Source organism: Doryrhamphus excisus, chromosome 1 (assembly GCF_030265055.1).
Source record: "Doryrhamphus excisus isolate RoL2022-K1 chromosome 1, RoL_Dexc_1.0, whole genome shotgun sequence".
Classification (NCBI taxonomy): Eukaryota; Metazoa; Chordata; class Actinopteri; order Syngnathiformes; family Syngnathidae; genus Doryrhamphus; species Doryrhamphus excisus.
The window spans coordinates 17260765-17285251 of NC_080466.1; the positions used below are offsets into that span (position 1 = coordinate 17260765).

At 43.1% G+C, this 24487-nt stretch overlaps 1 protein-coding gene across 2 annotated transcripts in view; it reads left to right on the forward strand.

Annotated features, from left to right (window-relative positions):
- grin2ab (glutamate receptor, ionotropic, N-methyl D-aspartate 2A, b) overlaps nucleotides 1-24487 on the forward strand; it is a 126776-nt gene that overhangs the window by 14844 nt on the left and 87445 nt on the right. For both annotated transcript variants that reach the window (XM_058086867.1, XM_058086876.1), the window contains 2 exons: nucleotides 17058-17282; nucleotides 17367-17525. In XM_058086867.1, coding sequence (XP_057942850.1) covers nucleotides 17058-17282; nucleotides 17367-17525 — 384 coding nt within the window. The remainder of the gene's footprint in view (nucleotides 1-17057; nucleotides 17283-17366; nucleotides 17526-24487) is intronic.

A 24487-nucleotide genomic window follows, 5' to 3' on the forward strand; every position in this document is an offset into this window, starting at 1 on the left:
ACATGTACCAAACGTACTGATAAAAGTGACTACATAACCCATTTCTATGACAGTATATAAATATATATATATATAAATAATAAAAAGTAATGTAGGAGTCATTGGTGTACACCTTTTTAGATTTCCTATCTACTGAAAATGAGTCAACAAAAAGCCATTATTGCTTAAATACAAGTGATAGCAAGATAACCGGGTCTCGTCTACAGTCAAGCATGGTGGTGTTAGCATGCACGAGTGCTGCCTGCATTGGAGAGCTGCGGTTCATGAATGGAAAAACAAATGAGTTCCAACATGTAATGTGACACTGTGAAGCGGAATGGTGGTTTTGCACCATGATGAGGTGTCCACACACGCCTCAAAAAGACTCAAATTTATAAATATTGTCTAGGGCAGTGATTCCCAAAGTGTGGGCCGTGGTCGTACTGCAGGTGGGCCATGAGAGGTCATTAAAAATATGATTCATTTTTGCAAATATTAGTTTTAAAATATTTTTTTTGTAAAATATTTATTGCCCGATTAAAAAAATATTTATAGGCCTAAGTAATAACCTATTGAGTGTTTTTGACCTGTCACAATATTTTAGGAACCTTATACAGTTTATAATTGGAACGTCATCATGGCAGTCTTGAATGCAGTTATGAAAAGTATGAGAATTAGTTCTGTCTTGTGTGTACACCACAGATTAAAAGTTTGGGCTTCCTTTATCCATCTGCTTTCATTTCATTCCTGAATCTTAATAATAATAATAATAATAATAATAATAATAATAATTATTATTATTATCAATCTAAACCCTTCTATACGCCATTCACAAGTCCAGTTTTATTAAAAAAGAAAATATATATCTATATAAAACATATCAACCGAGAATTATATAATAATAATAATAATTATTATTATTATAATATAACATGTAATATATAATAATATTATATAATATTATTATATAATATATAACAATAATAATAATAATCCATCCATCCATCCATTTTCCTCCGCTTATCCGGGTCCGGGTAATTATTATTATTATTATTATTATTATTATTATTATTATTATTATTATATAATTCTCAGTTGATATGTTTTATATAGATATATATTTTCTTTTTTAATAAAACTGGACTTGTGAATGGCGTATAGAAGGGTTTAGATTGAGGTGTATACAAAGGTTACATTCTTTTTCCGTTTGAGCAAATAACCCGAATGGAATTGGAATATTTGGGTCCATGTATACGTGGCTATTGGCTATTATGGGCATAAACGGAGACAAACTCATGGTTTGATCCCCTATGGAACCTAAGTAAGCTTTGGAGCATCTTCAAACAAAAAAGGCTGCCGCCTGAAGAAGCTCAGTCACGGTAAAGCAGAGGCGGAAGTCTTCTGCAGCACGATTCTGATCAATAACAACAATGTGGCAAAAAAAGATATTGCGATATATACCTCTCGTGCATATTTAGAGGCTTTAACTTTGTTCCAATTCTGCACCGTATGACCTCAGAGGTTGCATTGTGTGTGTGTTAATGTTCATATTTTCAATATAGTCCGACGCTCTCGGGAGTGTGAAGGAGCCCATCAATCTGGCTTGTGGGGATGTTGCAAGGTGACAGAGCTGTCGCTAAACAGACACGATACCTCCTCGCCTGGCGCCGCTCCATCACGACTCCTCTTTACGTACACCTCCTCGTCTCCTTCGACGGGGGTTGTTCCCTGCAGCTCCCAAACGCCCCTCAAAAGTCAAAGCCAAAGACACGCAGGAGTACAAAACACACACATTACAAAAACACACACACAAAGACGGCGTGTCCTCTCTGATGCTCGGCGTTGTCCTTCTTATTCATATTTATCAGCAATGAAATATGAATGACACGACTTTCTCTTGCAGACATGTTCTGCGCCCCTGCTTCCCCATACATATGAAAATGAAAACCAACACAAGTGTGTGTGTCCGCCCCTGACACGGTGTCCATACATTGTGAAAGTTTGATGTGCAAAAGAGGCGGTTTGGCTCTAAAAGAGGCTCGGCTGTCAGGGGAGCTGACGGAAACTTACATCAGTGCTCACATTTATACAGGAAAGATGACTTTACACTCATTTTCTCTTTCTCTTTTTCATCCGCAAGCCAATCCAGGCAACAAACATCCAGCTGCACTTTGCAATTCAATGCCGGAGTGGGTGGATAATGGCACACAAAGTCCTCATAAACGGGGAGAGAAATCGCTCGGAAAAATGTGCTGCTTTCTGGACAAAAAATGCTGGAAATAAATTCCGACAATGAGAGCGATGATCTTTTTCCCACTGCTTATTTGCAATAATGGAATCGTCTAAATGCTCCTTTTAAAACAACACAGACATTTGACATCTCATTGTTACCTTTTCTTAAGCGTTGCATTTTTCAATTACAGTGGAAGGTCAAAGATTGAACACAAATATGACTAAGACTAACAATATTTCCATTTTGTAAAATGGTTTTATTTCATTTGAACATGCATCAGATTGCAATTGAATGCATCCCATAATCAGTTCACAGTTCCACATGTCCAAAAGGAGTAGGAAGAAGCAAAGCTTATTAAATCCTACCCCTCCATCTGGTACTTTTACAATCAGTAACCGTTACATTTGTTCACTTCCTGCTTTCCTAATATAATTTGTTATTTTCATTTTATTTTTTTTTAATAAAAAAAATGTTTTTCATTTTTCTGTAATTAAATTTTTTTTTTTTAAATTTTTTTAATAGTTTTATTTGATTTGAACATGCATCAAATTACAATTGAATGCATCACATAATCAGTTCACAGTTCCACTTTTACAATCAGTAACTGGTACATTTGTTCACTTCCTGCTTTCCTAATATAGTTTAAGGTTTTTTAAATAGGAATATTGTAGTGAATGTTTTGGCATGCTTTTTCAGAAGCTCGGTGTGTTCAGCTACAATGGGATCAGACACGCTCTACCGTAAACATTGGTTTGGTAGCTGTGAGTTCGCCACTCCGCCCATGGGCGGAGCCACAGGACGTGCCACAGCTGCTCTTCATTTCATCTACTATTCATACCCACCTGTTTCGACTGGATGGCACTCGATCTCAGACGCCAAGCTTTGTGTCGTTTTTACTCCTGTTACTCCACCTTCGGCAATCCCGTGTGCCATCCAGTTGGCTTGGATTACGGCTGCTGGACGCCCTGTAGCTTCGCCGGTTCCCTTTTGTACTTTACCTTTTACCTGGCTTATATCCGCGCTGTCTTTTGTTCCCTTTTGTATGCCCTTGTTTTTTGTTCCCCCTTGTTCGGCATGAAAAACCTTAACTGCATCTAACATCTTGTCCTCTGCATCCTGGGTTCCGAGTCCGGGTCCTACTGCACTCTCCTCACAGCTCCTGGTCAGGTTAGGTCTGGAGAGGAAGATTTACCGGATAGTTGCATCTCAGATTCAGTAGCAATAGTGTAGTTTTCGTCCTGGTCTTGGAACTGGAGACTAACTCTACACTCGCAACAGGATCCTTGAGGCTGCCCAACCAGTCCACACTCGAGGGATTGGGTGGGGAGTACTCTGGGAATATGTGGTACCGGACCACCTAATTCAGGTGCTTTGGTCACGGCTTGGTCTGGAATGACTTTGCCCCATAGGGTGGATGGGCTCTTCCTTGGAGATCATTTGAGAAGCACTGTCATCCATGAGAAAGTCGAAGAAAAACCGCCGCTACTTCGCATTAAGAGGAGCCAGATGAGGTGGCTTATCATCTTATCATACGCGTAGGGGGGCGGTCCCACCCCTGTGAGGGTGGAACTTCCGAGCTTGAGGCTGCTTCTTCTGACTTTTACATCTTCCAGACAATTGCTTCAAAAAAGTCTTCGTCTGATGGCTGATCTACCCGTTGCAATTTGCATCCAAATTCCCACCACTTGTTGATTGACAGTGGAATCGCTCATCAAGTATTCATCGTGGCCTCATTCTATTCTGGTTGATTATAGCAGCGCATGTAGACGCGCGATTGGAATATTTATTCCTTTCCATGTATACCATTACTATCGGAATGGTCATTTGGAAAGATTCCATTCGGAAAGAGAAAAACTCCTTATGTAAACGTGGCTAGTGATGAAATGCTGACGGTATTGAGCTTTGAATGCATCGGATCCTGCTTGTAGATAAGTTTAGCCGTGGTACTCGTTGCGTGTAAATCCCTTCATAAAACATTAAACCCAAACGTGACATTCTCGCTCCTTGAAAGCCGGTGAAGCTTAAAGAAGTGACACCTGCCAAGCGCCATGACTGCCTGACTTGAACATCTGCTGGTGGAAGTTTGGCATTTTACCTTCTAAACATGACCAACGGGGTTTTAGTTTTAATCGATGATGTCAGAGAGTACGTAATGAAATGTCAGGTGAGTGTATCAATGCGGAACGTTATTAAGCTGCTCTTGAAAGGTTGCGTGCATGCTTATTGGAGCAAAGAGCCTTTCGTGTTATGAATATAAAATCAAAACCACAGGGGGCCAACTACACCACCAGCAGAGACTCCGTAGTCAATACTTTTGAATTGAGTCAATCTTTTCAATTATATATTGCTTTTCCAGCACGTCATGTTTCTCATTATGTGAGAATTGACATGCCGCGCTTGCGACGGGTGTGAGATGAATATGTGAAGTGATGCAGATAACCTTCAACGGCTGAGACTCATTAGTGCTGGAATGACAAACGACAAGCAAAAAGTACATGACCAGATCAATAAGCGATCAAGAGCAGATTCATTGCAAACATCTCGGAGAGGAATGATGTCATTCAGATATGAACTTAGCACCGCTTCCATTCCTTATGATCTCATCTCAACATCTACTCAAAAGTGCTGACGTGCACGCTATTACACCTCATCAGCATCTGAAGGTGACCCGGCATACTTATTGCATTTGGAATGCTGTGTGTGTGTGTGTGTGTGTGTGTGTGTGTGAAGTTGCTGCCGGTGATAAGTGACTGTTAAGTATGATTTGAAAATGATGTTTAAATGTTCACTCATGAATGCGTTGGTATGTTCCAGAGGAGGGGGTGTTGGGACGCTAGCCACGACCTGAGCCACATGGTACAAAAAGTCTTAAACCCATTTCCAACATTGCAGAAGGGTGGGACATACAGTACAGTAATCTGGTAAAAAAAAAAAAAAACTCATGCTAAGGGAATGCCAACATAAGGTGGTAAGAAATATTTCAATATTGAACAAAGCAAAATTTGTTTTCATCAGAAATCACTCCACACTCTTTATTGCTCTCTGGTTCTACCATATCTTACTTATTGTGTGGAAATATGGGGTAATAACTATAAAAGCAATCTTCACTCGCTAAATCTACTGCAAAAAAGGATAATTATTTATTTATTCTTTTTGCATTTTTACTTACAGCCTCATGCTAGGAGACCCGGGTTCAATTCCACCCTCGGCCATCTCTGTGTGGAGTTTGCATGTTCTCCCCATGCATGTGTGGGTTTTTTCCGGGTACTCCGGTTTCCTCCCACATTCCAAAAACATGCTAGGTTAATTAGCAACTCCAAATTGTCCATAGGTATGAATGTGAGTGTGAATGGTTGTTTGTCTATATGTGCCCTGTGATTGGCTGGCCACCAGTCCAGGGTGTACCCCGCCTCTCGCCCGAAGACAACTGGGATAGGCTCCAGCACCCCTGAGACCCTCGTGAGGATAAGCGGTAGAAAATGAATGAAATTACCACACAAGCTCAGAGACACAGGTTCGATTCCCGGCTCGGCCATCTCTGTGTGGAGTTTGCATGTTCTCCCCGTGCATGTGTGGGTTTTTTCCGGGTACTCCGGTTTCCTCCCACATTCCAAAAACATGCTAGGTTAATTGGCGACTCCAAATTGTCCATAGGTATGAATGTGAGTGTGAATGGTTGTTTGTCTATATGTGCCCTGTGATTGGCTGGCCACCAGTCCAGGGTGTACCCCGCCTCTCGCCCAAAGAAGACAGCTGGGATAGGCTCCAGCACCCCGGTGACCCTCATGAGGATAAGCGGTAGAAAATGAATGAATGAATGAATATCACGAGTGTATTTAGATCATAAAGTAATATTTAGTGATATTTTGTCACGTTACCATCCTATGCCTGCTGCCTCCCTTCCCTTGGCCGTGAATTAGCCACTGCCTGCTGGCTATTTAGGACAACTCCAACTTTTCTAATGTTGTGTTGATGTTGTGCAAACACACAACGGGCAGCAGTCGACGCGGCTGCACTGACTCGATGTGCATGTTATTTATCAAACAGGCAAACTTCCGGCCCGGTGCTCCTGTCATCTGAGACGCTGCTCGCATGCGATCAGTCAAGTGTGCGCTCGTCTTGTACATGCAAATGCATTTAGCATCAGACAGGCGCTGTACAGGCGACCGGGGGGCCGCCGACAACCACTTCTACGCATTCTTGACAAAAAAAAGTCTTAGGAGTGCAGCTGCTGTGAAGTGTTGCACCAGCCGAGTGAGTTTGCAGCTCTGGGAGCTTTTTTCGACTTGACTTCCTCTGAGCGAAACGCCCGGTGGTGATTGCGTTCTTGATACCGCATGTGAGCAGGAAGTGCTGTCCTTAATGAATCCCACTGCATTGGCTTCACAAAGCCGTGGTAATGACCACATTGTGATCTCTTTTTCTGGACCCCATGCCCCCATCCAGCCCTCCCCCCATCTCTTCTGTCCCCGTTTCCCAATTCACTTCCTGTTTACCGCCTTAGCTGCTGTAATTAGCTCCCTTCTTGCTAAATCAGACGCTAATTTCATGCAGATTTTCAGCACAAATATGTACATAAATATGATGCCGACAGAGTTTGGGAACTGGGTGTTGTGGGGATTAACAAACCCAATCAAATCAAAACATTTGATGATGGAAGAATGAATATTAACTGGTTGGAAATCATTTTTTTATCCAACCACATGACTCTGGTCATGACGCCATGTTGTTCTTTTATGTAACAAAGTTTTATTCTGTCTGAAGCTGCTGCAGCAGTTTGACTGATACCGCCTGATTATCATCCATCCATCCATCCATTTTCTATGCCGCTTATCCTCACTAGGGTCGCCGGAGTATGCTGGAGCCTATCCAAGCTGCCTTTGCCGAGAGGCGGGGTACACCCTGGACTGAAGAACCATTCACACTCACATTCATACCTATGGACAATTTGTAGTCTCCAATGAAGCTAACATGTTTTGGGGATGTAATGGTAATGGTAATGGTAATGGTTTAATTTCATTTGAACATGCATCAGATTACAATTGAATGCATCACATAATCAGTTCACAGTTCCACATGTCCAAAAGGAGTCGGAAGAAGCAAAGCGTATTAAATCCTACCCCTCCATCTGGTACTTTTACAATCAGTAACTGTTACATTTGTTCACTTCCTGCTTTCCATAATACAGTATTTTAAAAGTTTTTTTTTTTTAATAATGTACCTTGTTCCGAAGTATGAGGTGATATGAACATACAATGACATTATGTGTACCATAGTAACTGTCAATATAGTGATGGGATGTGGGAGGAAAGCGGAGTACCTGGAAAATGTAGCTGTGTGAATCAAGTTTTTATTGTTCTAGTACTTTTGGGGGCGGCACGGCGGTCTAGTGGTTAGCGCGCAGACCTCACAGCTAGGATAAAAATTAGGAATTCCGCAAAAACTAAAAGGTTGAAGTCCAACCCCTGATTGGTGAACTGATCGACAAAGGGAAGTGTCCCAGTACTTTTGTCCACAAGTACAGAGGAACCTCGGTTTTTGTATTGTTTGTATGTAGGGTTTATGATGAAATTTATTGCTACAAGTATATCTGAGTTTTCGCGCAGACCTCACAGCGAGGAGACCAGGGTTCAATTCCACCCTCGGCCATCTCTGTGTGGAGTTTGCATGTTCTCCCCGTGCATGCGTGGGTTTTCTCCGGGTACTCCGGTTTCCTCCCACATTCCAAAAACATGCTAGCGACTCCAAATTGTCCATAGGTATGAATGTGAGTGTGAATGGTTGTTTGTCTATATGTGCCCTGTGATTGGCTGGCCACCAGAAGACAGCTGGGATAGGCTCCAGCAACCCCTGCGACCCTCATGAGGAAAAGCGGTAGAAAATGAATGAATGAATGAATGTAAACACAAATAAATTGTTTGTTGAGTGTTGGTTTCGGATCGGTATTGCCAATATTACATGTAATTAAAATGAAACAGTAAATGCTGGAGATTCCCGCGTGTTTTTTCTGTTCCCGTACACGTGTGTTTGGTTGGGGTTCAAACGAAGGCTGAAGTTCAACGTGAGGCCGGGTTCTTGACTATGATACACAAAGAAAGTTTTTAAAGGGCAAAACACGGGCGTCCGAACCGGCAGCTTGTTTTGAAATTTATGGAGAAATGAAACCGCTTCACTGGCTGTAAAGAAAATAATGACATTTTGGACTGATACGTTGTAGCGCTCACATCAGCGCTGCTCAGCCGTTAGAGTTAAGGCTAACACCGCTGAACCAAAAAATGCACTCGCATACGGGAAACAAAGCCTTGGGTTGTGTTAGAGAGTGCAGTGATGGCGGTTGATTCATTTCCCATTGAAGCCGTAGCTAATGCCGTCTCTCCCGTCCCCCGGCATTGACGGAGACGTTGCTCAAATTTAGCTTGAACTACCGCCGCCAAAAAAAAGAAGCATTCTCCGTACGTCTGTAAGTTGCTGCTTGGAGGCAAACAATGCAGCCTGCAGATGACGCAGACTTTACGATGCAGTGAAAGCATGGCTGAAAGCGCCAATCCTAATTTAATCCTAATTCTAGTCTGTTACAAAGTTCACTTTAAAGTGTGGACACTTAGAGATGCTCACTTTCTGTTATGTGTCGCGCTTAAACCGCTCCCCTTGCAACCTTTTTCAACTACGAACCTTCACATTAGCCACGTATACATGGACCCAAATATTCCAATTCCATTCGGATTATTTGCTCAAACGGAAAGAATGTAACCTTTGTATACACCTCATTCCCAAAGAAAAGTGCCAATCCGAATGAATATATAATCGGATTCACAGAGGTGGAATATTCCTTTCCCCGATCCGATTGAGGTATCTTGTACCCGCTCAATCGGAAAGTTGTCAGACTGCGTTCTTCTTCGTGGTGTTTTTCTTCTTCTGTTGTTTATTGGCGGTTGGCAAGCAGCTTTCGTGTGCATTAGCGCCATCTGTGGAACAGAATCTAAACCCTTCTATACGCCATTCACAAGTCCAGTTTTATTAAAAAAAGAAAATACATATCTATATAAAACACGTGCTGAGTTTAATTATAAAATATTAGCAAGATTGAACTTTATCTTTTCCTGTTCCCGGGTGCGTTCTTTCAGCGAATGCTGAGATATGACGTAACACGCAGCTCCAGACGTTCTTCAGTTTTAAAAATGGAGGCGAGCAATTGGCACTGGACTGCTGCGGAAAGTTTGTTTTTGATTTAAACTAAATTTCAAGACTGGACAAAGGAAAAACTGGCAATACGGAGTTATTCCAACAAGTGAAAGAAAAACTCAAGGAAGTCGGTATCACGTGATGTTGGTGTTTACGTTTTACTGCGCATGCCCCATTGACTATTCTGGTTGATTATAGCGGCGCATGTAGACACGCGATTGGAATATTCCTTTCCATTTATACCATTGCTTTCGGAAAGGTCATTCGGAAAGAGAAAAACTCCTCATGTAAACGTGGCTATTATCGAAATGAAAAACTTTAACACTACCAACACTAGAAACTGAGTTGTTCATTGTCCTGTGTCTGTTCTATCATCTCACACACACACACACACACACACACACACACACACACACACACACACACACACACACACACACACACACATATAATACTAATGACAGGGATTCCCTGGCCGGAATCTGTCTACAGTGTCTCAAACTGCCACTATCCATTCTTCACAGCCTCCGCCTCACCAACTCAAGGATGCTTTGTTTGGTTGTTCAATAACCAAGACAGTATAGGAAAACTCAGACATTCATTCATTCATTCATTCATTTTCTACTGCTCGGTGCTGGAGCCTATCCCAGCTGTCTTTGGGCGAGAGGCGGGGTACACCCTAGACTGGTGGCCAGCCAATCACAGGGCACATATAGACAAACAACCATTCACACTCACATTCATACATATGGACAATTTCGAGTAGCCAATTAACCTAGCATGTTTTTGGAATGTGGGAGGAAACCGGAGTACCCGGAGAAAACCCACGCATGCACGGGGAGAACATGCAAACTCCACACAGAGATGGCCGAGGGTGGAATTGAACCCTGGTCTCCTCGCTGTGAGGTCTGCACGAAAACTCAGATATACTTGTAGCAATAAATTTCATCATAAACCCTACGAAAACTGAGGTTCCTCTGTACTTGTGGACAAAAGTACTGGGACACTTCCTTTAGTCGATCACTTCACCAATCAGGGGTTGGACTTCAACCTTTTAGTTTTTTTCGGAATTCCTCATTTTTTCCGTCTTATTAGGTCAGAGTGGACAATTGCATGCTCCCAACTTTGTGGGCTCTTTTCTGCTCCCAGTGCACACAGCAAGGTCCATAATTGCTTCCTCGGAGACTCCCACATCACACATCTGCAAAACTTTGCAGGAAGTCTTTGCAGGAAAATGGAAGCTGTTTGAGCTGCAACCTTTTTTCTTCCATGTTCACTTCCTGTTAATTGAGGGTGTCCAAAGTGAGTTCCGCTAATGCTTAAAATGACCAAAATAAGATTTTTGGAGGTGTTGTAATAGCAAGCTTTGTAGGCGGAATAGGTGTGTTCCATGACGTGCATTCATTTCCTGCCTCTTTTTTTATCTGTTTGTATAACTTTAGAACGTAGCGAAACAAGAAAGACGTGTGTCCATGTCTCACATAAAGATTGTGGACGATTCCGAGAAAAGTGCACTTTTTCTTTAGGAGAGGCTAACCAGTTAGCTTGCCCTGCTAGCAGCGGCCATCTGTTATGTCCCTGAAGTGCTCCCGTAGCAATGTGGTGGAAACAAAGAATCATTGGAGTATATATTTCATGTCTACAGAGCTCTAATAATGTTAAGTCATGAACTATGCTATTTGTCATTAATATTGAATCCTGAGGCTGCACGGCGGTCGAGTGGTTAGCGCGCAGACCTCATAGCTAGGAGACCTGGGTTCAATTCCACCCTCGGCCATCTCTGTGTGGAGTTTGCATGTTCTCCCCGTGCATGCGTGGGTTTTCTCCGGGTACTCCAGTTTCCTCCCAGATTCCAAAAACATGCTAGGTTAATTAGCGACTCCTAATTGTCCATAGGTATGAATGTGAGTGTGAATGGTTGTTTGTCTATATGTGCCCTGTGATTGGCTGGCCACCAGTCCAGGGTGTACCCCGCCTCTCGCCTGAAGACGGCTGGGATAGGCTCCAGCACCTCTGAGACCCTCGTGAGGATAAATGAATGAAAGAATGAATTAAATTACCACACAAGCTCAGAGACACGGGTTCGATTCCCGGCTTGGCCATCTCTGTGTGGAGTTTGCGTGTTCTCCCCATACATGTGTGGGTTTTTTCCGGGTACTCCGGTTTCCTCCCACATTCCAAAAACATGCTAGGTTAATTAGCGACTCCAAATTGTCCATAGGTATGAATGTGAGTGTGAATGGTTGTTTGTCTATATGTGCCCTGTGATTGGCTGGCCACCAGTCCAGGGTGTACCCCGCCTCTCGCCTGAAGACGGCTGGGATAGGCTCCAGCACCTCTGAGACCCTTGTGAGGATAAATGAATGAAAGAATGAATTAAATTACCACACAAGCTCAGAGACACGGGTTCGATTCCCGGCTTGGCCATCTCTGTGTGGAGTTTGCGTGTTCTCCCCATACATGTGTGGGTTTTTTCCGGGTACTCCGGTTTCCTCCCACATTCCAAAAACATGCTAGGTTAATTAGCGACTCCAAATTGTCCATAGGTATGAATGTGAGTGTGAATGGTTGTTTGTCTATATGTGCCCTGTGATTGGCTGGCCACCAGTCCAGGGTGTACCCCGCCTCTCGCCCGAGACCCTTGTGTGGATAAGCGGTAGAAAATGAATGAATGAATGAATGAATTGAATCCTGAAACAATGTGGAAATTCACTTATCCCAGCCAATTAATAGACAAGGGACGACCGCAATTGATTTATTCTTACACAAATATGCATTGTGAGCTAATATATTGTTTTTAATTAAGAAAATGTATCAAAATTGTAACATTTTATTAGTTACATTTTTCCATATGTGGAAATAAACGCAATGCCATATGTTCCAATGCTTTTTGTGGTCATGTGCACACAGCCGAACCCTCACGGCGTCCACTAATTACTCGCGTAAGCGGATACCATTTGGAACGCCGATGTGAAACCTAAACCCCCCCCCCAAAAACAACGAAAGCACCCAGTGACCCAAAGTTAGCGGCCATTCAGAGGCACCGCGTCTCCTAGTTAACGCTAACTGGGACGCTAACTCCAGGGAAAGTTAGCGTAATCTTGACCCATCGGCAGGAGTTGACGCTAATTCCCTGGGACAGGAGCGTAGCGGTGTGTGATTTAGCGGCGTATGCTAAGTGCTGCAGCAGCTTCAGGCTAGTCTGTGGGCACCAGGGCGGAGAGGAGAGCAAGCTGGGGAAGTACTGACTAACTGGCCTGATTAGACCGGGTGTGAGATGACATGGATCAGAAACACACTAAACCAGCCGGAAAGACAGATTGGCAGAAACGGAGACGTGCCTTAAGAGAGATGAAGAGCTTCTTCCTTCGGATGCATCCGCGAAATAAGATCATGGGTTGCTTTCATGGGAGCGATGGTTTCCCCTTCCGGTCTTCTTGGCCTCTGCCGGACTGCGGTGGTGTAAGAAATTGGCTGAGATGCAACGTAGCGTTCGCATCATGCCTTCATTAGCTCTCATTTGGCCAAAGGCCTTTTCACACTGCATTTACTCCGCTCATCTGCTTCTCTTACATCCGCTCCTATTTGCTGCAAAAGGTGACGTGGAGCGAGCGCAAACGACTCATCGCGTTTGCAACAAACAAGGAAAAGGATGTTTTCCCCTCTTGGCGACAACCGATCGATGCAGACACGTGCCCGCCCTGGGCGTTGTTGTCTTATCCGCCCCTCCCACCACCACCACCATTATAGCCCCACGACTCCGTGCAATCACATTTAGATAAAATAAAGTACAGTAGTTGTTCTCTTTCACCTCATGTTTGCTCCTAAATGTCTCATCTGAGGCATCGGTTCCCAAAAGCGGGCTATGCAGATTGCTGTAAAAATAAAAAAAATGGCTTGATAACATTAGCACATCATGATGACGTTCTTTAAAAGCTATTGCTATTGTTTGCTAAATGGGACCTGGTCTTCTTCTGTGGTGCTGTGACTAATTAGTGTTTTTTCTGAGTCATTTACTTGTTGGGAACTGTAAGTCCATTGATGCTTTCGCAAATAACGTGTCCTCTTTGGGGTTGTGGGGGTCCTTTTGTTCAGTGATCCTTGAACACACCATGTGTGACACAGATTGAGACTTACCGTATTTTCTGGACTATAAGTCGCTCCGGAGTATAAGTCGCACAAGGCCAAAAATGCATAATTAGGTAGAAAAAAAACATACATAAGTCGCATTTTTTGCGGGTATTTAATTTAATTTTAGATTATTTAATTTTATTTTTTTTTGTATATGACATGATTTGTTAATACTTAGGTTGTTTATATTGTTTATTTTTTTATATTGTGTATTTTGTACTGCTTAACTGATTCTGTACTCTTGCTGCTGTGCAATGCAAATTTCCCCACTGAGGGACGAATAAAGGCATATCTTATCTTATCTTATCTGATCTTAGTTGCTCTGGAGTATAAGTCGCACAAGGCCAAAAATGCATAATTAGGTCGAAAAAAACATACATAAGTCGCATTTTTTGCGGGTATTTAATTTGATATTATTTTATTTTATTTTATTTTTTTTGTATATGACATGATTTGTTAATACTTAGGTTGTTTATATTGTTTATTTTTTTATATTGTGTATTTTGTACTGCTTAACTGATTCTGTACTCTTGCTGCTGTGCAATGCAAATTTAGTTAGTTTACTTAGTTTACTTTTACTTAGTTGCTCTGGAGTATAAGTCGCACAAGGCCAAAAATGCATAATTAGGTAGAAAAAAAACATACATAAGTCGCACCAGAGTATACCAGAGTCACATTTTTTGCGGGTATTTTATTTTATTTTATTTTATTTTGTAAATAACTTGATTTGTTAATACTTAGGTTTATTTTTTTATAATGTGTATTTTATACCTGATTCTGTACTCTTGCTGCTGTGCAATGCAAATTTCCCCACTGAGGGACTTATCTTATCTTATCTTATCTTAGTTGCTCCGGAGTATAAGTCGCACAAGGCCAAAAATGCATAATTAGGTAGAAAAAAACATACATAAGTCGCACCAGAGTATACCAGAGTCACATTTTTTGCGGGTATTTTATTTTATTTTATTTTATTTTGTAAATAACTTGATTTGTTAATACTTAGGTTTATTTTTTTATAATGTGTAATTTATACCTGATTCTGTACTCTTGCTGCTGTGCAATGCAAATTTCCCCACTGAGGGACTTATCTTATCTTAGTTGCTCCGGAGTATAAGTCGCACAAGGCCAAAAATGCATAATTAGGTAGAAAAAAACCCAGAGTATAAGTCGCATTTTTTGCGGGTATTTTATTTTATTTTATTTTATTTTGTATATAACTCTGGGTAAAATTGTTGATGTCTTAATACTTGGGTTGTTTATATTGCTTATTTTTTTATATTGTGTATTTTGTACTGCTTAACTGATTCTGTACTCTTGCTGCTGTGCAATGCAAATTACCCCACTGAGGGACGAATAAGGGCTTATCTTATCTTATCTTACCTTATAAACTACTTGACCAAAACAGACATTACGTCATCTTGGAAGGCAAGTTCTAACAATAATAAAAGAATAGAGAACAGGCTGAATAGGTGTAAGATATGCTAACACAATGGTTATTCAGCTACACAAAAAATAAACATAAACAGTGTAAATAATTTTTTTTTTTTTCATTTATAGGTCGCTCTGGATTATAAGTCGCAGGAACAGCCAACCTATGAAAAAAAGTGCAACTTATAGTCCGGAAAATACGGTATATGTGTATGAGTTCTTTTCTGTTGTCCAAGGAAGCCGTGCACTAAACGTAAACACTACTCGACAAGGTGTAAATACGTAGTATGGGAGCGTGGTTATTTCATGCCAATGCTTACCATTATGTGCCAAGTGCATAATTTATGCGTAAACAGAACACAAACTAGTCCTCGTGCTTTTCAGGTGTACCATAAATAAATAAATAAATAAACGACATATATTGCCGTAGCTAATTGAGGGAAAATACAAAAATCATCTGTCCTCTCTTTGTTCTCCTTCATAGTGAACAAAAAAAGACAGGAAGTCAGCTCAAGTTAGCCACACGGCAAATTTGTCTCGTTTATGGCCTGCTTTGGAATTGGGGCCGATGTCAAGACATGTTTACAGGAGTGATTGGCAGCTTTCAACCTGCCGTGCGTCCATTAGATGAATTCCTGACATGTGGGGAAATTGGTGGACTGTGATGACGATCACAGACAGAAAAAGTAGATCTCCCAATCCCGATTGGCAAACCTACCCTGTGCCTGCTGGAACAAACTGTGGCCAAAAAAAAAAGGATGTTCCTGCATTCATATGTGCCGGCATCTCTGCAACGGAAGCATGTTGTTTTGTTGTTGGTGGCAGTGTGGGAATTCTGACTTCACAGGCTGCTGGAAATGCTTTGGGATTAGTTAGGCAAACTTGTTTGAAAAGCAAATTCGACACGTAGATGCCCTTCATAGCGTGCTTCCAAGAACACTATCCAGGAACTAAACATTCAAGTCAAACATCAAAATTATGCAAAACGGAAAGATGACGACCACAAAGACTGCATGGCGATCGAGTGGTTAGCGCACACAGCGAGGAGACCTGGGTTCAATTCCACCCTCGACCATCTCTGTGTGGAGTTTGCATGTTCTCCCCATGCATGCGTGGGTTTTCTCCGGGTACTCCACTTTCCTCCCACAATGAAAATGCACAGAAAACAGGTGTACTACGTGATGTCTTTGAACGCAACCCCTCATTGCTCATAATAAGACGTTTTAAAGTGTGATTCTCCTGCTATTCCAACATCAAACCGTTCAGCATAAGTATTTTTTTTACTTTTAACAATTTCATTTTTGCCCCAAGGCTGCACGGCAAACGAGTGGTTAGCGCACAGACCTCACAGCTAGGAGACCAGGGTTCAATTCTACCCTCATCCATCTCTGTGTGGAGTTTGCATGTTCTCCCCGTGCATGCGTGGGTTTTCTCCGGGTACTCCGGTTTCCTCCCACATTCCAAAAACATGCTAGGTTAATTAGCGACTCCAAATTGTCCATAGGTATGAATGTGAGTGTGAATGGTTGTTTGTCTATATGCGCCTTGTGATTGGCTGGCGACCAGTCCTCTCGCCCGAAGACAGCTGAGATAGGCTCCAGCACCCCCCGCGACCCTTGTGAGGATAAGTAGTAGAAAATGAATGAATGAATATTGGTTTAGGATAATTAAGGCGTGTACATCATGACAGTAGACAGAGTCCACTTGGCAAACGGACGATGTTAGCGACGCTGCGCAGCTGAGCTGAGGACCACCTGTATTTGTTTGTGATGCTAACCCAGGTTCCACTGTAGTTTGGCTCCTGGGTGAGGACAAGTCGCAGGTGCAAACCATGACACAAAAGCACACATGCGGAACAAAACACAGCCAAATCCCGAAGATAAATCACCGACCGTGACCAGCGGTAAACACGCTTGATTCAGGACGTCTGAGCGCATCAATCGCAAGCGATGTCTTATTCGCTCTTCAAAGCCAAATTTATGGCAGTGGGTTTGTTCCCAATGAGGGTTCCTGCTGGTGTCCATCTTTACAACCTCAGGTCTCCAATAAAGGAACACTTCATTAAAGTTGTCCTCGGATTTGATCGCCGTCTTTGTCTTTCCAGGTTATGATGGGTGCAGTATGCTGGATGTTGCTGCTACTCTCCCACATGGCGTTGCCGGCGGCGTCCCAGAAGCCTCCCGGGCTTAGCGTGGGAGTGGTCATGGGCCAGACGCGCCCGGTACCCGACCAGGAGCTCCGCCCACCTCGGCGTCCCGAAGACGCTTTGGACGTCTCTGTGGTCCCTCTGAGGATCAACCAAACAGACCCCAAGTCTGTTATCACGCAGGTGAGCACCAGTGAGGTTTATTTTGGTACCACGTTCACATCGCCTGCACAAGTCCTTGACTTCTTTTATCCGCCGTGTCTCGAGGTGTGCGAGCTCCTGTCACGTTCTCGTCTCCACGGCATCGTGTTTGCCGATGGTACCGACCAGGAGGCCATTGCTCAGATCTTGGACTTCCTGTCTGTTCAAACTCAACTTCCTGTCCTGGGAGTGCATGGAGGCTCGTCTATGATTATGGCCGACAAGGTGAGTAACTCTCGCTTATGCTAGCCGGGCAACATGGCCGCTCGGCTAGGCAATGAATCTTTCTTTAACCGCTGGCCTTTTATGGATTGTTGCACTTGGAAAGGTGATCGCTTCCTCGGTTGTCGTGGCGATTATCTGAACCTTACAGACAATAGAAAGAGTCTACTGCTATTTTGGGGGGTGGAAATTGACCGATGCCGATCGGTGGCTTAGCGATTTGGGGGAAGCCATGTGCATGAAAGGTCCAAAGATTTTTATAAATAGCATTTTGAACGGAAGTTTTGCTGTGATGTTGTTTATGGGAGACTGTCAGGAAAGATTGTCGCATACCAACATGGCCGCCTTTTTGAAGAGCGGCGCTGATGGCGGCTTGAAGGGCACGCAGGTTGGTAATGTGAAGGTCAGTGGCTTTAAAACGCCCCACCGGGTAAATAATGAGCGGGAAAATGAATATATGCTTTGCCTCCTCCTCCCACTTTGGAGCGCTGATGCAGACGTGCCATTTAACGAGCTATTGAACAAGCATCCGTGCGCGGTCATTTCCTGGCGTGAAACCTGTAACTAAGACGCCTCACGCAACACCTCCTGTAAACCGGGGGGGAAGATTTGCCGCCTGCCTCCGGAGAAGGGGCAGCTAGCGGCTGCCGCCAGGAGCCTACGATGAGGCAGTAAATCATTGGCGGGAAGTATTGCTGCTCGACCGGCTGTCGATGCAAAGCCTCGCAGAGATAATGTCCTTGTCGCTGCACGAGCCAGAGGCTAATTAGTGACGCCGCATTTACTGGTGCAAACAAAGCTGCAGCCTTTTTCTTAAAAACAACGCTCTCTATTCATGCGGCTTCGTTTATTATTTGCTAGTCTTTTACATACTGTTTAGTCAATGCTAGCCATTGATTGGGTAAATGAATTGGCATCGTCTGATACTAATCAGTGGCCGATCAATTGGAATATCCCTAATAAAAAATACATGATCATGTATTCATTCATTCATTCATTTTCTACCGCTTTTTCCTCATGAGGGTCGCGGGGGTGCTGGAGCTTATCCCAGCTGTCTTCGGGCAAGAGGCGGGGTACACCCTGGACTGATGGCCAGCCAATCACAGGGCATATATAGACAAACAACCATTCACACTCACATTCATACCCATGGACAATTTGGAGTCGCCAATTAACCTAGCATGTTTTTGGAATGTGGGAGGAAACCGGAGTACCCGGAGAAAACCCACGCATGCACGGGGAGAACATGCAAACTCCACACAGAGATGGCCGAGGGTGGAATTGAACCCTGGTCTCCTAGCTGTGAGGTCTGTGCGCTAACCACTAGCCCGCCGTGCCGCCTCTGATCATATATTGCAATCTGCTAATTTCATTTCAAGCATGTTTACTGTAGCGTCGTTGCTATGGAAATATGACACGACTGTGGTCTATAACAAGCTTTTTATTGCACAACAATAATGGCTACTGTCGGCCGCAACCACGCCGCTAAAACCACAGACAGTGCTTCCTCCACCAGAACCCCCCCCCCCCCCCCCCCCCCCCCCACACACACACACACACACCTGGTGCATTCGCAGTCACCCGGAACAGTCAGACACTACAAGAGCACAACATGTCAACATGAACCCGTCAGGGTCGCTACATTACTTTGCATTGAGGCTACACTCTTCTGCACGCTGTGTGTATGCGAGGGCTCCGCCTCCACTCACTGAGACAAAAGAGACTGTATGACTGATGAAAGGGCTCACTCCATTCATGCCATTGTTCTATGGAACAAAGGTGCCATGGTGCTGAAGGCAATGCACAGTGTGAAGTCTCTTCCTGCCTGCTTTAAGATGAGAGAGACATGGATATATATCTATATATATATGGTAATAGTAATCGTTTTATGTCATTTGAACATGCATCAGATTACAATTGAGTGCATCCTATAATCAGTTCACAGTTCCACATGTCCAAAAGGAGTAGGAAGAAGCAAAGCTTATTAAATCCTACCCCTCCATCTGGTACTTTTATGATCAGTAAATGTTACATTTGTTCACTTCCTGCTTTCCTAATATAGGTAAAGTTTTTAATTTAAATTAATTTAAATTTTATTTTATTTTATTTTATTTTATTTTTTTTTTGTCACGTCCCAAAGTAGGAGGTGATATGAGCATCCAATGACATAATGGGTACCATAGTAAGTGTCAATATAGTGATATATATAGCACATCATGACTGGTTCAAGACTCTTCATCCTTGTATTTAGCAAACATCAACTGCTTGTATTGTTTCTTGAATTGGCTCATCGTTGTGCATTGTTTGAGGTCCTTACTCAATCCATTCCATAGTTTGATTCCACATATTGAAATGCTATGGCTTTTTAACGTTTAACGTATATATATATCTACTATATATATATATATATATATATATATATATATATATATATATATATATATATATATATATATATATATATATATATATATATATATATATATATATATATTTGTCAAGTTCATTTTGATTTACTGTGTGATGAATTTATTTCCTTATGTCCCAGGCCTCGTGCCCACGAGAAGAGTTTTTTTTTTTCTGAATGTGAAATGTCTTTTGACATGAGATCTTGTGACACCCCCAGAGGTGTCACATCTCCATCAGTAATTCAGACGAGTCGAGAGGAGTTTGGAAAGGGTGGATTTTTCATGCAAGGTGTGCTCATTTTATATTAGCTCAAGCTCCTGGAATTGCTGGAATTGTCCACAGACACTGAAGATATTACATGTCTGCGGATATAAAACAGCTCATTTGAGAAGCATAGACAAACAATTATCCTTTCATACTCTAAATGTCTTATCTCGAGAATAATCTCACGGTGAAGCTCATATAATCCTCCAGCAAGAAGCCAGAAGAAATCCCAGTGGACTGCTATCACATCAGATTACTGCGCGTGTAAAAAAAAACAAAAAAAAAACAATATTGTGCTTTATTGCTCTGCTCGGATGATGTCAGAATGGAGTGTGTCTCTGTAAATTGCATCGAAGCCACTGGGCTGCTGGGACATGAACGTTCAGTATTCCCGTCATGTTTGAGATGGAGAAGCAGAAGGAAGGAGATGGGTGCCAAGAACATGCAGACAGAAGGGGAGAAAAAAAAAAGAAAACTTAGCAGGCTCTAAAATAATAGATATACGTGCATGTGGGCGGTGCAAGTGTGAAGCACTTGGTGTGAGGATGGAATTGAGCTGCTATAAAATGCAGAACCTGAGGAGAACCATCAATGTTTGCATGAAGGAGACATTCTGCTCCACTTGCATTAAGCCAAAGTGACGGCCTTTCTAACGGCAACGTGTGTCCCTTCAGCCTTTTTATGAACACCCAAAAATGCATCATCTCCCTCGCTGCTTTGCTCCGCTTCAACAAATTCAAAAAGGTTTCACTACACGTCTTAAAATAAAGCTCTGCCAACAATACGCCATTCAGGTATCATTTAGTATTTCCCCAGTGAATATGCTAACCTAGCATGATGGTGCTGTCATTTGGTGACTGTGCTTTTGCACTGAAGCTACACCGCAGCTATGCTAGCACTGCTAGCGTTTGATTTCCTTCGTGATGGGGATTTGTTGTAATGATGGAGTACATTTATTTATCTTTATTTATCTCTTTTATACTCAATACTCAATACAATACACCCTGGACTGGTGGCCAGCCAATCACAGGGCACATATAGACAAACAACCATTCACACTCACATTCATACCTATGGACAATTTGGAGTCGCTAATTAACCTAGCATGTTTTTGGAATGTGGGAGGAAACCGGAGTACCCGGAGAAAACCCACGCATGCACAGGGGAGAACATGCAAACTCCACACAGAGATGGCCGAGGATGGAATTGAACTCAGGTCTCTTAGCTGTGAGGTCTGCGTGCTAACCACTCATGGTATTGCTAACACAATATTTATTAATTCATTCATTTTCTATCGCTTATCCTCACAAGGGTCGCTGTTTACCACGTTCAAACATGATTAGAGCACTCCAGACATGAAATAACACCCCTATATTTATATTAATTCATTCTTTTTTTTACCGCTTACACTCACGAGGGTCATGGGGGGTGCTGGAGCCTATCCCAGCTGTCTTCGGGCGAGAGGCGGGGTACACCCTGGACTGGTGGCCAGCCAATCACAGGGCACATATAGACAAACAACCATTCACACTCACATTCATACGTATGGACAATTTGGAGTCGCCAATTAACCTAGCATGTTTTTGGAATGTGGGAGGAAACCGGAGTACCCGGAGAAAACCCACGCATGCACGGGGAGAACATGCAAACTCCACACAGAGATGGCCGAGGGTGGAATTGAACCTTGGTCTCCTAGCTGTGAGGTCTGCGTGCTAACCACTCGTCCGCCGTGCCGCCCGTTGACGTTTCAGTACAATGAAAAAATATGACTGGACAAACAAAGAGTGTGTAATAAAGTTGCGGAACTGGGGTTGATGACATGTATTTTCTCACAGGCAATCCGTAGTGTCTGTCAAACCTTTGTAGCATTTCTTGACATCCTGGCTTTATTGAAAAGCAGCATTTCTTTTGCTTTCTGTGAACGCACATCATATTGTGCCCCTTTGTTTTTATTTACGTTGTCGACCAAATGTTTTAGTGAGTGTTGACCGTTGGGATGAATGTCTTGTATCCCGGTGTAGTTTTTTTTTCCCAGATGGGAAAACTGGGTCATGCGGGCATTTTAGGTTGCCAGTTTTTTGGTGTGTGTGTATGCTAGCGGCCCTGCCTCCTCCCAAAGAGACAGAGCAAGTGTATAACTGACAAGAGGTCTGTGTGCTGTTGTTCTATGTACCGCCTCGGTACCGAACCAATGCAGTTTCTTTTCATTGATTGCGTTTAAACAGGCAATCCTATGCTAATATGCTAATATAAAAGGTAAGAAGTCCCCCGCGTTCTGTATTCTGGCGCTTCGGTGTAACTCGGGGTGCAATCGGGATAATTTTGCTTACGGTGTGCAGTGAGAAGGCAGATGCGGTTAGTCAACATGGAATTGACGAGGAGAAAAACCACGTGTGACACCCAAGGGAGGAGCAGGATTAGTCGGGAATGTTGTACTTCCATTACAGCGGAGCCGCTTTGGGAAATAAGACATGTTGCCGGCTTTGCCTCACCCCCGCGTTGGGGGTGGGGGTCGCAGTGTGTAGCAGATGAAGATGAGGCTGTGGAAATGGAAGGTTGTGAATTAAACATGCGTGTTCTTTCCGCTGTGCCCATGGGACGCCGCCCTCGCCACGCGCTCAACATGCTCTTTTTAGTGTTTACGTGGAGAGTTGGGGGTCCCATCTTGGGACGTCCCACGGCAGTTGTGGCAGTTGTGGCAGTTGTGGCTTTTAATATTGAACAACACCTGCTCCTCTCAACTCCTGACACTTGAAGAAGTTCCTGGACTGTCGATCCCACGCTGTCAAGGTTTCGCTAACGGTGACCTCGCCTCCAGCGTTCTGCCCGTCCAGACCCCTTATCACCTGTCTAGACCCCTTCATTTCAGTGTGACTGTTTAATACTCAGTATTATGCTCAGTATTATACTCAATACTCAATACAATACACCCTGGACGGGTGGCCAGCCAATCACAGGGCACATATAGACAAACAACCATTCACACTCACATTCATACCTATGGACAATTTGGAGTCGCCAATTAACCTAGCATGTTTTTGGAATGTGGGAGGAAACCGGAGTACCCAGAAAAAACCCACACATGCATGGGGAGAACACGCAAACTCCACACAGAGATGGCCAAGTCGGGAATCGAACCCGTGTCTCTGAGCTTGTGTCGTAATTTCATTCATTCTTTCATTCATTTTCTATCACTTATCCTCACAAGGGTCTCAGAGGTGCTGGAGCCTATCCCAGCTGTCTTCGGACGTGAGGCGGGGTACACCCTGGACTGGCGGCCAGCCAATCACAGGGCACATATAGACAAACAACCATTCACACTCACATTCATACCTATGGACAATTTGGAGTCGCTAATTAACCTAGCATGTTTTTGGAATGTGGGACGAAACCGGAGTACCCGGAGAAAACCCACGCATGGGGTTCACGGGGAGAACATGCAAACTCCACACAGAGATGGCTGAGGGTAGGTCTGCGCGCTAACCACTAGACCACCGTGCAGCCAGGTATTATGTTTTTTTTATGATATTATTCTGTTATACTTTTACCAGTGTACTTTGTATTAGGGATCGACCGATATGTTTTTTTTTTTCGGGCCGATACCGATTTTTTCTATCACCATTAGCCGATGGCCGATTTTGCTTGGGCCGACACTGCTTTTGCTCCCTCAATTTACATGAAAAAATTGACAATAACAAATAAAAATAACAAATATTCCAGGTCCTAAGCTTAAACAAATATTTATTGAAATGTAAACACTGAACACAGTAGGATTCAGGTTTCTTAAATACACATTTAAACGGCATTATCAACTTTAAAAGGAATAAATATTCAACCATGTGCAAAACATTTCTGTCGTAGTTTAAGTTTTATTTAGCATCGATGTGATGACTGCTCCTCCGCAGTGAGACGCACCCCCCCCCCCGCCTCCACATACACAAACACATCAAACTGACACAATTTAGTAAAATATATAAAACATTTCTCTCGTGTTGTGCACGCTAAAGACGTCTGATAGCAGACACGGCTGCTCCAATTTGTTCTGTGTGTGTGTGTGTGTGTGTGCGTGCGTGCGTGCACACGACATGCATTTAACCTCAGCCCGGCGTTCGTTGAATGAAACTCCTACAAACACCATGGGACTGAATTGCCAACGTCGCCATTAAAGCGGTGTTGCTAACAGCTGTACATGTTAGCGTCCAACTACATCAACAGCTCCCTAATTCCAACGCTAGGCACTTTTAAACATGAAGCATTCAGCAGCATTCCTGGTTTTCACACCCACAAACTAT